Source organism: Sorex fumeus, unplaced genomic scaffold (genome assembly GCF_029834395.1).
Source record: "Sorex fumeus unplaced genomic scaffold, SorFum_2.1 ptg000042l, whole genome shotgun sequence".
NCBI classification, from domain to species: Eukaryota; Metazoa; Chordata; class Mammalia; order Eulipotyphla; family Soricidae; genus Sorex; species Sorex fumeus.
Window position 1 is genome coordinate 10,111,608 of NW_026606099.1, and position 13,375 is coordinate 10,124,982.

Below are 13,375 nucleotides of genomic sequence, written 5' to 3' on the forward strand. Positions count from 1 at the left end.
GGAGTCACACGCGCTCTAAAAAGACGTTCCCGACGCCGGTTGCCAGAATCAGCTGCTCCGCAGGGCAGAAGATTCCGCAGCCGGAAGGCGGGCCGGCCGCCGGGGCGCAGTGCCGCCGAAGGGACACCAGGTGTCGCTGTGGGCTCGTTGTCCCGACTGCCCCCCAATTCCAAGCCCCTTTTTCTCCCCCTTCCCTCGCGCTCCGCTCGCTCGCTCCCCCTCGGTTGGGCTTTGCCAACATATCAAGATGCGTTTCGCCGGCTTCCATCACTAACCTCCCGGAGGTCATCAAGCCAAATTTATGAGTGGCCGCTGGCGTCACGTGACCCTATTTAAGGCTCCCTTATTTGGGAAGCGCGCATAGGATAAAGAAAGAGATATCTCCACCTATAAATTGTGCACTTTGGAGAACAAAAACCCCCAACTTCAAAGAGTCACAAATCACCCTTCGTCAAAAAGGGTGCAGAGAATTTTTTCCGTGGGCCCTCCCCGCCATGAGCTCCTACGTAGCCAACTCGTTCTATAAGCAGAGCCCCAACCCCCCGGCCTATGCCATGCAAACTTGTGGGAACTATGCATCGGCCTCCGAGGTGCCGGCGTCCAGGTGCTGCTTCGGCGGATTGGACCTAAGCGTCACTTTCCCCCCGCCGCCGGCGCCCTCCAGCTCGCTCCGCGGGCCGGACATGGCAGCCAAGCCCCGGGCTGCCCCCGACCGGCCCGCCTGCAGCGCCGCCGCCGCGCCGGGACGCGCCCTGGGCAGGGACGAAGCGGCTCCTGCGCTCCCCGGGACGCACGGCCAGGAGGCGGCTCGCCGGGCGCCGGAGCAGCGAGCCCCGCGCGCGGGGGACGTCAAAGCGGAGCGGGCGCCGCCCGGGCCGCCCGCCGCCCGGAGCCAGCCGCCGGCCCCGCCACAGATTTACCCGTGGATGACCAAACTGCACATGAGCCACGGTAAACTTTAGGACTTCATTTCGCGCGCTCGGGTCCGCCTGGGTTTTATAGGCCATGCGGGGCAAATAAAGCAAAAAAACCCGCGGCCATAAATTTTACGATCCAGGCATCAATGGCTCGTAAAACTGTCCACTAAAAGGCTTAGAGGCTGTGTGCGCCCAAATTTACGACGACATAATTGGATCATAGGAACAAAACGTGTATAAAAGGCAATATTCAATTTTGGGGGGAGAGGGCGGGAGTTAAAAAAATAGAGGGATCCGGAGGGCGCGCCGGCGCGGGGCCGGGCGCGGGGATGCCCCGCGCGGCCCTCCCTCCTGCGCCCCTGCGCTCCTGCGCGCCCGCGCCCGCCCGGCCGCTCCCTCCGGGGCGTCCCGAGGCCCGGGCGGGGCGGGCGGGGGCCCCGGTGCCCGAGCTCGAGGGTGCTCGGCGTCCGGTCCGAGCCCGGGTCTCCCTCTGCCCCCGCGGCCGGCCGCCCCGCGCAGGCCGCGGCGGAAAGTTGGCAGCCTGGCGGCGGCGCCTCGCCCGGGCCTGCCCGCGCCCTGCGGCCGCGCGCGGGGCCGGGGCGGGCTGGCGGGGCGGGCACCGGGGCGCCCCCCGCCATTCACCCTGCCGGGCCGGGGGGGTTTATGTTCCAGAGACGGACGGCAAGCGGTCCCGAACCAGTTACACGCGCTACCAGACTCTGGAACTGGAAAAAGAATTCCACTTTAACCGCTACCTCACCCGCCGCAGGCGCATAGAGATCGCCAACAACTTGTGTCTCAACGAGAGACAGATCAAGATCTGGTTCCAGAACCGCAGGATGAAGTGGAAGAAAGATTCCAAAATGAAAAGCAAAGAGGCTCTCTAGAGGCGGCCGGGAGGCCCGCAGAGCGCACCCCGAGCCCGCTTCGTCCCGCGCCTTCCCTCCCTCCTCCTTCCTCTCTCTCGATTCGGGGTCTGTTGGGGGGCAGGGGCGGGCGGGGGACCCCCCTCCAGTCGCGGCTACCAGCTTCGCTGACAAAAGCGCGTTCCCTGGGCATCACCACTGACCCCGGTTCCCGCGGGGCTGCCGGCGCCACCCTCCCCTCGGTTCAGCTCAGCACCGGGGTCCCAGGGCCCGCTCCACTGGGGTTCCCCAGAGCCCTGAGGAGCGAACCCGCCTGGGACTCACAGCCCCAGGACGACTGTCCCGGAGCTGAAGGGGGCCTTGGGGAGCCGCAGGCCCGCACCCCAACCCTCGGGCCTTGCCCGCTCCTTTGTTTCTGGCGGGGCTGGCGATGGAATGGTTGTGCTTGGTGGAGTCCGGCGCAGGATTCGGGGTGCTCCGTGGTGGGTAGCGACTAAACTTGATCTTAATTTTTGAGTGATTTACATATAAAAGGGGGAGACCACTGGACCTCTGCCTAGGGCCCCCTCCGTTGCCCTGCGCCCTCCAAACCTCCTTCCTCAGCCCACAAAGCCCGGGAATCTCTCCAGCCAAAACCCTCTGCATGCCCTCTGGGTAGGTCCCGACCTCAGACCACTAGCTGGCTCAGCTACTGGGGTTCCCTGCCAGCGGACCCCAACAAGCATCCTAGAGGCTCCTGCCTGCCCAGCAGTCCTGCCACCCTTCTGCCCTCCTGCCCCCTCGCTGTTATCTAACTATTTATTGCCTCCGGGTCTTTCCTGAAACTATATTTTGTCATATCAAATAAAGACAAAAGAGCCACCAGGACACAGATGCAGCGGCTACTCTCTGTGGGAGGCCCGGACTGGGTGGAAGTGTTCGGGGGCAATCGGGGCCGGGGGTCTGCAGCCTTTCCGCCTGGCCTGAACGACAATTTTAGGAGCTTCTAGGGATGTTTGGGAAGACGGAGATGAAACAGCATTGCTCTGGGATCCCGGGAAGGGTGATGGTGGCAGGGAGAACCCAGGCCCTTCCTCCTGGTTTCTCTCAGGCCCTCCACACTCAGCCCAGGCACACTCTGGCTCTGTCTGAGGCCTCCAGATTGGCAGCTGCCCCGCTTTGTGCCAGATCTCTCGAGCTCCCCAGGTGCTGAGATTGGGGCCCTCTGGGCCTCTGAGGAGTGTCTCCCTCCCAGGGTCCCTTTCACGTCCTGAGGGGCCTCGCTGGACCTGGACTGCAAGGGAGGGCTGAAGCGAAGTATTGCTACTGCTCTGCTCGGGAAGGTGATGCCAGGGAGCTGGAGGTGGGTGACAGCTTCCAGTGACAGTGGGGCGAGGGCTCTGGAGAGGGGGGCCATCTGCATTGTGTACCTGCTAGCAGGAGTGTTCAGACTGTCCCTCCACTTATCAGGGCTGGGGGCTATGCTGGGACAATTATCTGGGAAAGGAGCTGCATAGACCAGTGCCTGAATCAGTGATGTCTGTCTGCCATCATTTATCTCAGTCTCTGAGATTGTGTGTGTGTGTGTGTGTGTGTGTGTGTGTGTGGTGGGGGTGAGAGGGAGGCAGATGATTCTGGTGGTGCCTGAGGCTGGCCTAGGCCCAGGCTCTGTTCTGCCCCAGGCTTCTGGGATGGGATGGGGGAGGAAGTACTTTATAGGAGAGACAAATGTGGGGAGGGTCCATAAAACTTTACTGCATTTCCTCTCGGGCCTCCCACAATGGGGTGATTTCCTGGAGCCAAGCCTCGGCCCCCCACACTGGTGGAGGGGGGGAGAAGGTTCAGGAGCTGGGCTCTGGGAGCAGAGAGGCTCTGGGGAGGGGCACGGGGAATATTTATGATTATTAATACTGCTGCTCCTTGGATTTATGATAAGAACTGACTTTTCTGCATCCCACTCCCTCAGCTACTGGCCTGTCATCTTCTCAAAGCTCTGTGAACCTTTCCTCAGCCCATGCCTCACACCTCCTCGGGCACACAGGGGGTCTCCACAAATGCACCTTGCAAGGGAGCCCTGGCTAGCACCCTTTCGCTTCAAGGTCAAGCCAGGAGGAGGTTCCCTGTTCCAGTGCTGATACGCTCCTGGACACCCCAGTAGCAGTTCAACCTCAGCTGATTTCCTGCCCTCTCCCTCCCTCCCTCCCTCTCTCTCCCCTCCTCTCCTCCCCCATCTCTCAAATAAAATGTGTAATTTTCTTCAGGGAGTTATTTTAATTTTTTCTCCATGCTGAGTAAAACTATTGGGAGAGCGGTGAAGCGTGGAGAAGTGCTGGCGTCTCCGATGGGTAACAGTTAACTAAGAAAGAGGCCATGGCGCCCGTCCTCGCCCTGAGCTTCCCTTCCGGGCACGCACCCACCCCAGGAGAACCACAGACGGACCCTGCCAGGAGTGGGCTCACTGCAGCTTGGACCTCAGGGAGAGGAACTCGGGCCCCTGGGGCACTGGCTGCTTCCTCAGGCCGCTCTTTGCCTGGAGGGGACTGTAGTCAGGTGGACCAGGCATGGGGGAGCATCCTCCCAGCCCCCTGCCTGGGCTCCCCACTGCACGCCTGCCCCTGCGTCAGCTGCGGACATGGGGGCCCCCCATCTAGCCTGAGACCTCAGACCTACTGGGCACTGGGCCTGGGGACAGCCCACAGCCCGGCATCGCCCCCTCAGCAGGAACTCCTGCTTTGGCTTCTGGGGGGCTTCCCCGAGCAGCCATCCTCCTGCAACCTTCTCCAAGCACCAGGGCTCAGCATTGTTCTGGGCTGGGCTGAGTGGAGAGTGGGGTGCTCCTGGGTCCTTCCCTGGGGCCTGCCTCTCCACTCTGCCTGAAACCCACCCGCTCTGGCATGGAGGAAAAACAACAAGGGGAGAAGCGGGACTTACCTTCCGGGGGAGTAGGGAGAGGGGAACACGGCCCATTCTGAGCAATTAGAGGAGAGAGGAGGAAAACCAAACTAGAAGGAGGAAGGCGACAGGTCCTTCTGGAAATAAGTAAGTAAATAAATAAACAGGGATCCACCCTCTTCCCCCTCCCCAGCCCGTGGGGGTGGGGCAGGGGAGCGGCTCAGGGCTTTTTAGTGTAACAGAGCATTAGAGAAATAGGCCCGGCTTCTATGTGGATTTAGGAGTTTGAAACTTTTGGAGGTTATTTATGTGAATGGCCCGAAGGCAAGCCCGTGAGTGGCTCTTGGGGGACCACGTGATGTCATTAAACCAAGTTTTATGGTGTAGGGAGAGCTGACAAACCCACAATATATTTACATCATATATAATCTTAACTGTCCAGCCACGCAGCTGCTGGTGAGGTTTAATGCTAGGACAGAGGGCCTGGCAGTTAGAGGGGATTACGGCGCTGGGGAGGATGGTGAGAGAGGTTACATCTTCGCAAATGAATCCCAGGCGAACGCTGTAAGTTAATTTCTCTCGCTCTGACCCATTCTCCCTTTACCTAACCCCCTCCCCAGGGTGGCAGTCAGTTCCCTCTCACTCAGGGGGGTGGGGAGAAGGCCTCTCAGGTCCCCCCAGACCGGGGAGGGAGCAGGCAGAGGCAGCCCACGGAGGAGGCGAGGCGAGGGAAGGGTTGGGGACGCTGCTTTGCGGACCGGCCCTCCCTCCCCAGCCCCGAGTCCCCCAGCTGCAGGCCCATTGGGGTTGAGAGAGGCCTGGGTTCTCCGGATCTCAGCCAGGCCCTCCAGACCCCCCTAGTCGGCTGGGAGGCAGGCACTGGGGCACTGATAAACTCTTGGCGCAAGCGCAGAGTGCCTGTGGGACCCTTGGTGCAGGGAGGGGCCAGTCCCCTCCCTTGGCCCAGTGCCCGGGCCAGGCAGCTGGGCAGGGAGGAAGGGAAGGAGGCTTTGGGACCTGAAATGGCAGAAGCATCTGTAAAGTGACCGGATGGACCTTGGGAGTCCTCAGCATCCTCCAGCCCCTCTCAGCTAGGCTGAGGTGAGCTGTTGACTCAGCCTCCACGTTTTGAAGTCTTCATCTACCTGGGGCCTGTGTAGGGCCTTCACGCCCCTCCCCCCACTTCCTCTAGTTCTGGGGGTCTTTCTGTCTTCACTAGCCCCTAGGACAAACTAGGCCTCAGGGATTCTAGTGGTTCTGGTTCCTGCCATGAGTAGAGTCTGAAGTGGAGACCCAGGTACCCCACCCCCACCCCCAATCCCCAGGAGCCAGCAAGGCCCAGTGTCAGGGTGGGTTGTTTCTGGGAAGGGGCCAGCGGAGTCCTTGTGAGTGGGAGACACCTGTTCTTCCCCCCATCTGAGAGTGGGTGTGTGAGCAGGACCCAAGCCAGGTTAAACAACGACCTATGAAGTGGGTTTGAAGCAGGGTGGAAGGTGGACCCTGGAAGGGGAGTCTCTCTGGCCTGGGGTGGGGGTTGGGGTGGAGGAACAGAACGGGGGAGGGGGAGTCAGTGGGCCGTGTTTGAGGCTTCCCAGAAGAGGGACTGGCTTGGGGCCCGCGAGGTCTGGGCAACTGCGTCTGGTCTGCGGAGGGCTGTGGTCAGAGGCTGAGAAAGGACTCCTAGGCGCCTCTACAGCCCAAGGGAGCGCGGAGGAAGCAGGAGTCAGGCTGAGAACAAGAGCCCAGGCTGACTCTGGGGTGGGTGAAGGGTGACTGGAGGAGAGGCGGGACAGGGGAGGCCGAACAGCAGCCCCAGCCCAGGCAGCGCGGGCAGGCGGCCCCTCGCACCAGGGCCTCAGTCAGCGTGGCCTTTGAACTCCTCGACTTCTCCGGGAAAATTTCGGATCTCACCGGTTTCTCCCAAGTCACCTTTCCTCAAAGTTCACCCCAGTTCTCCCTCCCTTTTCTCACATCCTCTGGGATTGTCCCTCCCCCACCAAGATTTCAAGGGCTTCAAGAAACTTTCCATCAGAGCAGCCGGGGAGAAGAAAGTTTCTTCCCTTGGTCCCTAACTTGACTCTCCTCCTCCTCCTCCTCCTCCTCCTCCTCCTCCTCCTCCTCCTCCTCCTCCTCCTCCTCCTCCTCCTCCTCCTCCTCCCCCCCTTCTTCCTCCTCCTTCTTCTCTTCCTCCTCTTCCTCCTCCTCAGGAGCTTAGGGAAGCAGCTAAGTGGTCTTTAACCAAGAATCCAGCTGGGCCAGAGTCCCACATCCAGGCAAGACTGGCAGCCTTTCCGACTCAGGGCCCAAACTCAGACTCATTTATTTTTCCGTGGAGAGGGATGTTTAAGAGTATGTTTCTGCTTTCCAGATTTACAGAGTCATCTGGGGCTTCTATGTTTTCTTCCTGTCCCTTTCTGTTTCTTAGGCTCAAAAGTTCCATTTGAAGGATACCCCCTCTTCCTGCTCCCCGAGTAATAGGCTCGTCCTTCCCATCAAATTGTTTTTCTCTTAGTTTCCCCCTATTTTGCTGGATAAAATACCTACGGAAACAGGACAAACACAAATGAGCCCTGGACTGTTTCATTTTCCCACCCTTTTCTGCTATGGAGTTTGGGTGGCTCTGCAGTGGGGGGTGGGCTAACACTCAGGTGCCAAGATGCTCCAGCCAACCCAGAAAGTTTTTCATTTTGTTCCCAGGTCTTAACCATAAGGGGGTCAAGCAGCCAATCAGAAATGCGCTCAGCAGGGTCACATGCCCCCCACCAGCCAATCATTGAAAAGTCCTTAGAGAGCCTCACTCTTCCCTTCCATTCTTCTTTCTTCCTCCTTTTCTGAAACCCCTTTTAGCTCTCCAGGGGTCCCTTATCACAGAAAAATCTTTGACTTGTGTCCTATAGTTCTTTAACAATGCTGTACCTCGGGGTCCATGTAATTCTACAGGGATCTGAAGTTGTGAGGCCACTCTTTGACTCATTCCCATGTTCCCCAGTGTCAACCTACCCAATTCTTGGAGCTTTACAAACATGGCCCTGTCTTAGGGTATCGAACAGGTGAGGAGATGAGCTCCGGAATTTAACGTTTGCTGTGATTGTTCTCCATGCACTTACTTTTCACAAGTTTTCATTTTCTTTTGATGCTCATGGAGACAGTCAAGTGATTAGAAGACACTCTTTTGATTTATCTTTCTGGAAATGCTCCAGGAACCATTAGCTGTATCACACTGCCTCAGGCGGGGTTGGGGATGGAGAAAAAAGAAGTGAGATCTGAAGGAAAGTTGTGTTTGATACCTTGGGTTTGTTGAATAACTTGTTGAAAGGACTTTAGAAAAAAAGATGATCTGGATCATTATTCTCCCCCCCCCCCCCACACACACTTCCATGTTCAAGAGTTCATGGATTTGTTTAAGTTCTTTTCCATTTCTTGAATAAGATCAAACAACAATTGTTATTCTAGACCAGGTGATGGTTCTGTGTGAATAAGAGTGAAGCTACTGAAAGTGCGGATTGTGTCTGTGTTTACCTGGGTCAGGTAGGAACAAGCAACAGGCAAGAACCTGTTTCTGAGCAGGGGCATCTGATGGCATGGAGAACAGTAGACTTGTTAGGACTTAAGTGACTGTGGTTCCTGAACACTTGGTCTGGGTCATGAGCCAGCCCAATCAGGAGTCCAAACCCAGGCATATCTTGGCCTACCTCCACCCCAGTCCACAGACCTTTGTGTCAGGGTTGGTTTTCTGATTAAGTTCTCTCCTCTTCTTTTCTTCTCCCATCTCCTGTCCTCACACTGTCTGGTGGCAGGAAATCTGAAGGGTTGTGCCACTAGGATCTCTCTGGAGCACCCAGTGTGCAGGCATGGGGGGATGGTCCCTGTGAGTGATGCTTTTGTCAACAACCCCTTGCTTGTTTGTTTTCAGGGTGGTGCTGATTTGGGGGACAATGGTACAGGCCAGGTGGGAAGGATTAGGATGAGAGGAAGGACAGCTTTTCTGAGAAACCATTGAGTTCATGTGGCTCTATTTCCCTTTTTTTTTTTTAACTAGTCAAAAGTAGAACACTCGCTTATTTTCCCTGGTGTATAATTTGTTAGTCTTGTTGGGGTGCTGAGTTTGCCAAGGTAGGTATTAAGAAGAGACATTTCACTATTCCAACCCCTCCACATAAACTTTATTTGTGTCTGTCCATGTACTTGCTTTGGGCTGGGATTTCTGAGCTGGAACATCAACGTTCAATGTTTTCTTCTTCTGAGAAGACAAATACTGGCTCTGAACCTCCTTCTTGGTGAGGCTGGGACTCTAAAGTAGAGAAGAGAGAGAATTTGGATTCAGAAACCCAAGGCAGAGTTTTGAGGACTGGAGGTTCAATTTAGGGGTAGAGCAGACTACTAGAAGGCCGAAAACAATTCTGTCCCCCTTTTATTTGGCCCCTTAACCTGAAGTGGCATGTCTTTCTGATAATATCTCCTCCTAGGTTGCTTTGATGAGTTCCAAGAAATTTGGACCAAGGAATAAGAGATAGAGATCCCTTTATCCTTGAGTCCTACAGAACCCAGACATTTCTCCTTCCCATTTCTATCACCACTGAGGGACAAAAGAACAGACATGTGCAGGAGGAGTCAACCCAGGACTAGCCCCCACCCAACCCCGTCCCCTGTGGGGGTCAGCGTAGTGGCGATGGTGGCGGAGAGAAAGAGTGGGATACAGTTTGGTACTTGGGAAAGTTGAGTTATCCTCAGTTCAGCCTCTGAGAACCAGGCCTAAAGCTATAATGGAAGGCCCAACAGAAGGCTCTGAGATTGCTGGCAAGCCAGCAGCCAGGAGGCTAATTCTCAACCTCTAATACATGTAGAGAAAGGGCTCTTCTGTGATCTGCTTTCCCACAGGGGCTGGTGCAGTGTGTGACTTGTTACTCCTTTAGAACTGCAGGTGTGGCAGTGCTTAGAGAAGGTTCTGTTCTTAACAGAGCCTCTTGTTCCATTCCCAGCCCTCAATACCACAATCCTGAACACATGGAGAGAAGCTGTAAGAGGTGGTCAAATATGGTCTTAAAGTGCTCCAAGGCCCAAGCTGAACCCAGTAAATCAGACTTGACCCCACTTCCCACTCCTGATCCTGAGCTGCCCAACCTTAGAGGGGACCATTTGTCCCCTCCACACTAGTTCAGCCCCTAGAAAACCAGAACCCTGGACTAGCTCCCCACAGTCGGTGGTAGACAGATCTCTTGGTGACCTTTGGTGTCCGTCAGCCTGGTGGGACGTGGGAAATTGGGAGGCCATTGGGACTATAAGGCAAATCCTTATCTCATCAAGGCGTTGCTCCTTTCCCCACAGTATCAGGCTCAAAATTCAAGTCTCTTGGGGATGCTTATTTTCTCAGACAGTGAAGAAAATTCTAGAAACACTCCTTGAAAAAGTCAACTTTTCAGTTGGGATACAGAGAGAGACTATCAGTTTTCTTGTTTCAGAAGGTGTTTCTCCCCCTCCTCTGAGCAGAGAATCAGGGCATGGGGGAGGTTTTATTGAAGGTGCATTTCCTGTGAGGAGTAGAGACGAGGTCATAAAAGCCTAGAGGAGGCTGTTTTGATCTGGTGGCTTCTCAGGAAGTAGCATCTAAGGTTTTGCTTTGTAAATGACTCTCCCCCCTAGCTGACGGGGCTATATGAGATTGCACTTTCCCAGCCCACCTGGGGCCTCGCCTGGCTCCTCTTTCCCCAGTAAGCCAAAGGAAGAAAAGGACACCCATGGTTCCCCGAATCCTGCCCCTGCAATAAGAAGGAAGCTCACTGACTTCCACTCCCCCCTCCCGTCCCCCCACCAACTCTCTGTGTTGCACATTTAAAAATCACGTGTCTTTAGAGAACTGAGGACTCCTATGGCTGGACATATGAAAATATTTTTCTCTTGCCCAGATAGATCTTTTTAACCCACTCCTCCATTTAAAAAAGAACTGAATCTTTTAGGGAACAGTTTCTGAGCTTGCTAATCCACACCGTGACTTCTAGGGGCTCTGATCTTTTCCTTGGACTGCTGTCTGCCTGTAACCCTTTTTCCTGAGTCTCAAACCTCTTCACGAATTAAAACTTCAGTATAGGAGACAAAACTTCGTAAGAGAGTGATTAGTACTGAGGCATGTGGAGATCCCTTCTAGCACATTTGGATGGAGGAAAGTTCTCTGCAGTGACTGGCTTTTATGACATGAAGATGGTGCAGAAGTCCTCAACCTTCTCTAACAGCAGTCTCCAAGCAAAACCTTATTTTATCTAAATCATTCCATTTGCAATGTTAATTATCCCCACTCCTACTTCCTAAGATGATACCCTCTAGAGAGAACCCAATTTTCCATGGTCCCAATCCAGAATTTTGGACTGAGAAGCCAGAGAGGAAAGAAATAAAAAATCTCTTGTTTCCTCTCAGTTCAGTTCAGAACTATTTGAAGGCAAGAGGCTTTCAGCTTTCAGGCCCAGGCCCAGGGACTTCTTTCTGTCCATCACAGCCAGAGAAATGCCCTCATATGCTGGAAATGAGCTCAGAGATTAAAAGAGTTCCCGGGGTCTCTTAACATCTGCACAGGCTCTGGTTTATCCTTTTCTATTTCTCAGAGAAGTATGAGCTCGGACACCCCAAATCCACAAACACTAAAGAATCTTTCACATTCCTAGGACTCCGTGCAAATACACGTGTCTTTTTAGAGCTGAGCACGTCTAAGGGTGTACGTGTGAAAATATATTTATAGATCGTTCTGTGCCTATATAACAGGATGTATGTTTTACATCTCTCTCTACTCCACATTTAAATGCAGATTTATAGATCTTTAGATTTATAGATCCACAGCGAATTTAACAGTCCTCAGCTGAATTCCTGTGTGCATATTACCAATCTTTCTATAGTGGTTGGATGTATATGCTGGGATATATTGGCACAGCTCTCTCTAAACAGCTAGATGAATATTTGTTTTTGTTTTTCTTAGAAGAGAAAACTCTGCATGTGTGTCTCAATCTCTGTTTAGAAGATGGTTTTTAAATCTATGTAGGGGTCCCAACTCGTAAAACAGCTTTATATTGAAGGTACATATTTAGAGATCTTTAAAATCTGCATCATTTTGCTGCAGACTTAAATTTGAACATATGTTTAGAGATGGTTTATAATGCATATATCTATAGGTAGAAACATTGTTTAAAAGGACTTAAACTTACAGCATCTCTCTCTCTCTCTCTCTCTCTCTCTCTCTGTATGTTGTTCATAAAGATATCAGAGAAGATCAAACATCTTTTGGGTGTTTTGTTAATTCAAATGAATGATTCCGTTGCTATCTCCACATCTAAGATGTCCATGCTAGAGACCAAAATCTCTTCAGGGGACCTGAAGTCCCAGCTCAGACTCCCCAACCTGCACCAACTCCCACAATAACCCCTAAAGAGGACAGGGGATAGTCCCTAAAGAAGAGAAAAGGTGAGAGCCCCTCCCCCCAAGTCCCCTCTCAGCTCGCTCAGGTCGGAAGGCGCGTGAAAATACACACATAAACACACAGGGCCTGTGAAACGTGAAGGGAAAGATGTTCAAGTCTCTAGATTATTTTAGGGCACCCAAGTAGTACCAGGGTCACTGCTCAGCCCATTGATTCTCCTCCCCAATTGTTCTTGGTGCCCAGGGCCCAATTAAGCAGCGGCCTCACTCCCCGAAGCCCCGCTCTTATCGCGGGATTGATGCCTCCATGGTTCCTGTATATCATTTCCAAGATTTTTTCTGTCCAACTCCTCAGCTCCTTTGGCTTCTGCGGCTTTGACTAATGATTGCTACAGATGCCAACGTCTCTAGAATCCTAATAGCCAGGCAGAGACTCTTATTTACCCCTACAACGTTGCAGGGGGTGGGGGGACTGGGGAGCAGGGGCTGGGGTGGGGTGTTGTGGGTCAGGGCGTCCAAGGACGGGTCGGGTCGCGAGGAACTCAAGTTTTACAGAACTTCTTCCCCCAGTGAGAAAGACATTCCCAACTCCTTCCTCTCCCTAGGGGGAAAATATCATCATAAAATACTGCTAATAGTAACTCCTGGCTTGCTTCGCTGCGGAGGATCAAAGAAGGAGCCGGCCGTGGGAGAACCGTCAGCAAAGTGTTTATTAGTTGTAAATAGATGAGAGATTAAGTGGGAAATCCGAGGTTTGGGGAGGGAAGAGTTCTTGGGGGGAGAGAAAGGAAAAGAGGTCGGCCCTGGTGGTGGGGATCAGGGGGTCGTGTCTTCCAAGGTCTCCCCCAATCTACTCTTCTCTTGTAAATCCTCCCCTCTTCTCCTTCCTTCACCTCACCTTCTGCCCCTGCGAGGCAGGGGTTCACCAGCGCGTCCCTGGACGTAGGTGCCTCCTTGGAGGCTGCGGCCGGCCCCCGCGGGGCTGTCAGGGCGAGGGCATCTGTGGGGCCGGGGAGTGGGCATCACCCCCAGCGGCCCATGCGCTGGGTGGCCAGGGCTAGGCCGCCAGCCCTGCGCGTCCCCCTGGCTCTGGAGAGGCGCAAAGTTGCGGCCGAATCTGCTTCTCGAAGGCGCCTCTCGCCCGCCGGCTCGGCCGGGTCTCCAGGGGAGGCCGTTGGAGCTCCCCGCGGAGTCCGGCGCCCGCGTCGTCCGCCTCCCGCCGTCTCCGTGCGGTCCTTTGAATACGCACCTCGCTGTCGGGGGTGGGGGGCGAAGGCACCCAGGGCGAAGAAGCCAGGCTGGAGAGCGTCAACGCGGACCACT

The 13,375-nt window shown here is 54.6% G+C and overlaps 1 protein-coding gene across 1 annotated transcript; it reads left to right on the forward strand.

Moving 5' to 3' along the window:
• Window positions 1-494: 494 nt before the first annotated feature.
• Window positions 495-1,837, forward strand: HOXC5 (homeobox C5). Its single transcript, XM_056120207.1, has 2 exons — window positions 495-951; window positions 1,590-1,837. Exons 1-2 carry the CDS (start codon window positions 495-497, stop codon window positions 1,802-1,804), a joined length of 672 nt encoding a protein of 223 aa, XP_055976182.1. The 3' UTR covers window positions 1,805-1,837.
• The last annotated feature ends 11,538 nt before the right edge of the window (window positions 1,838-13,375 follow it).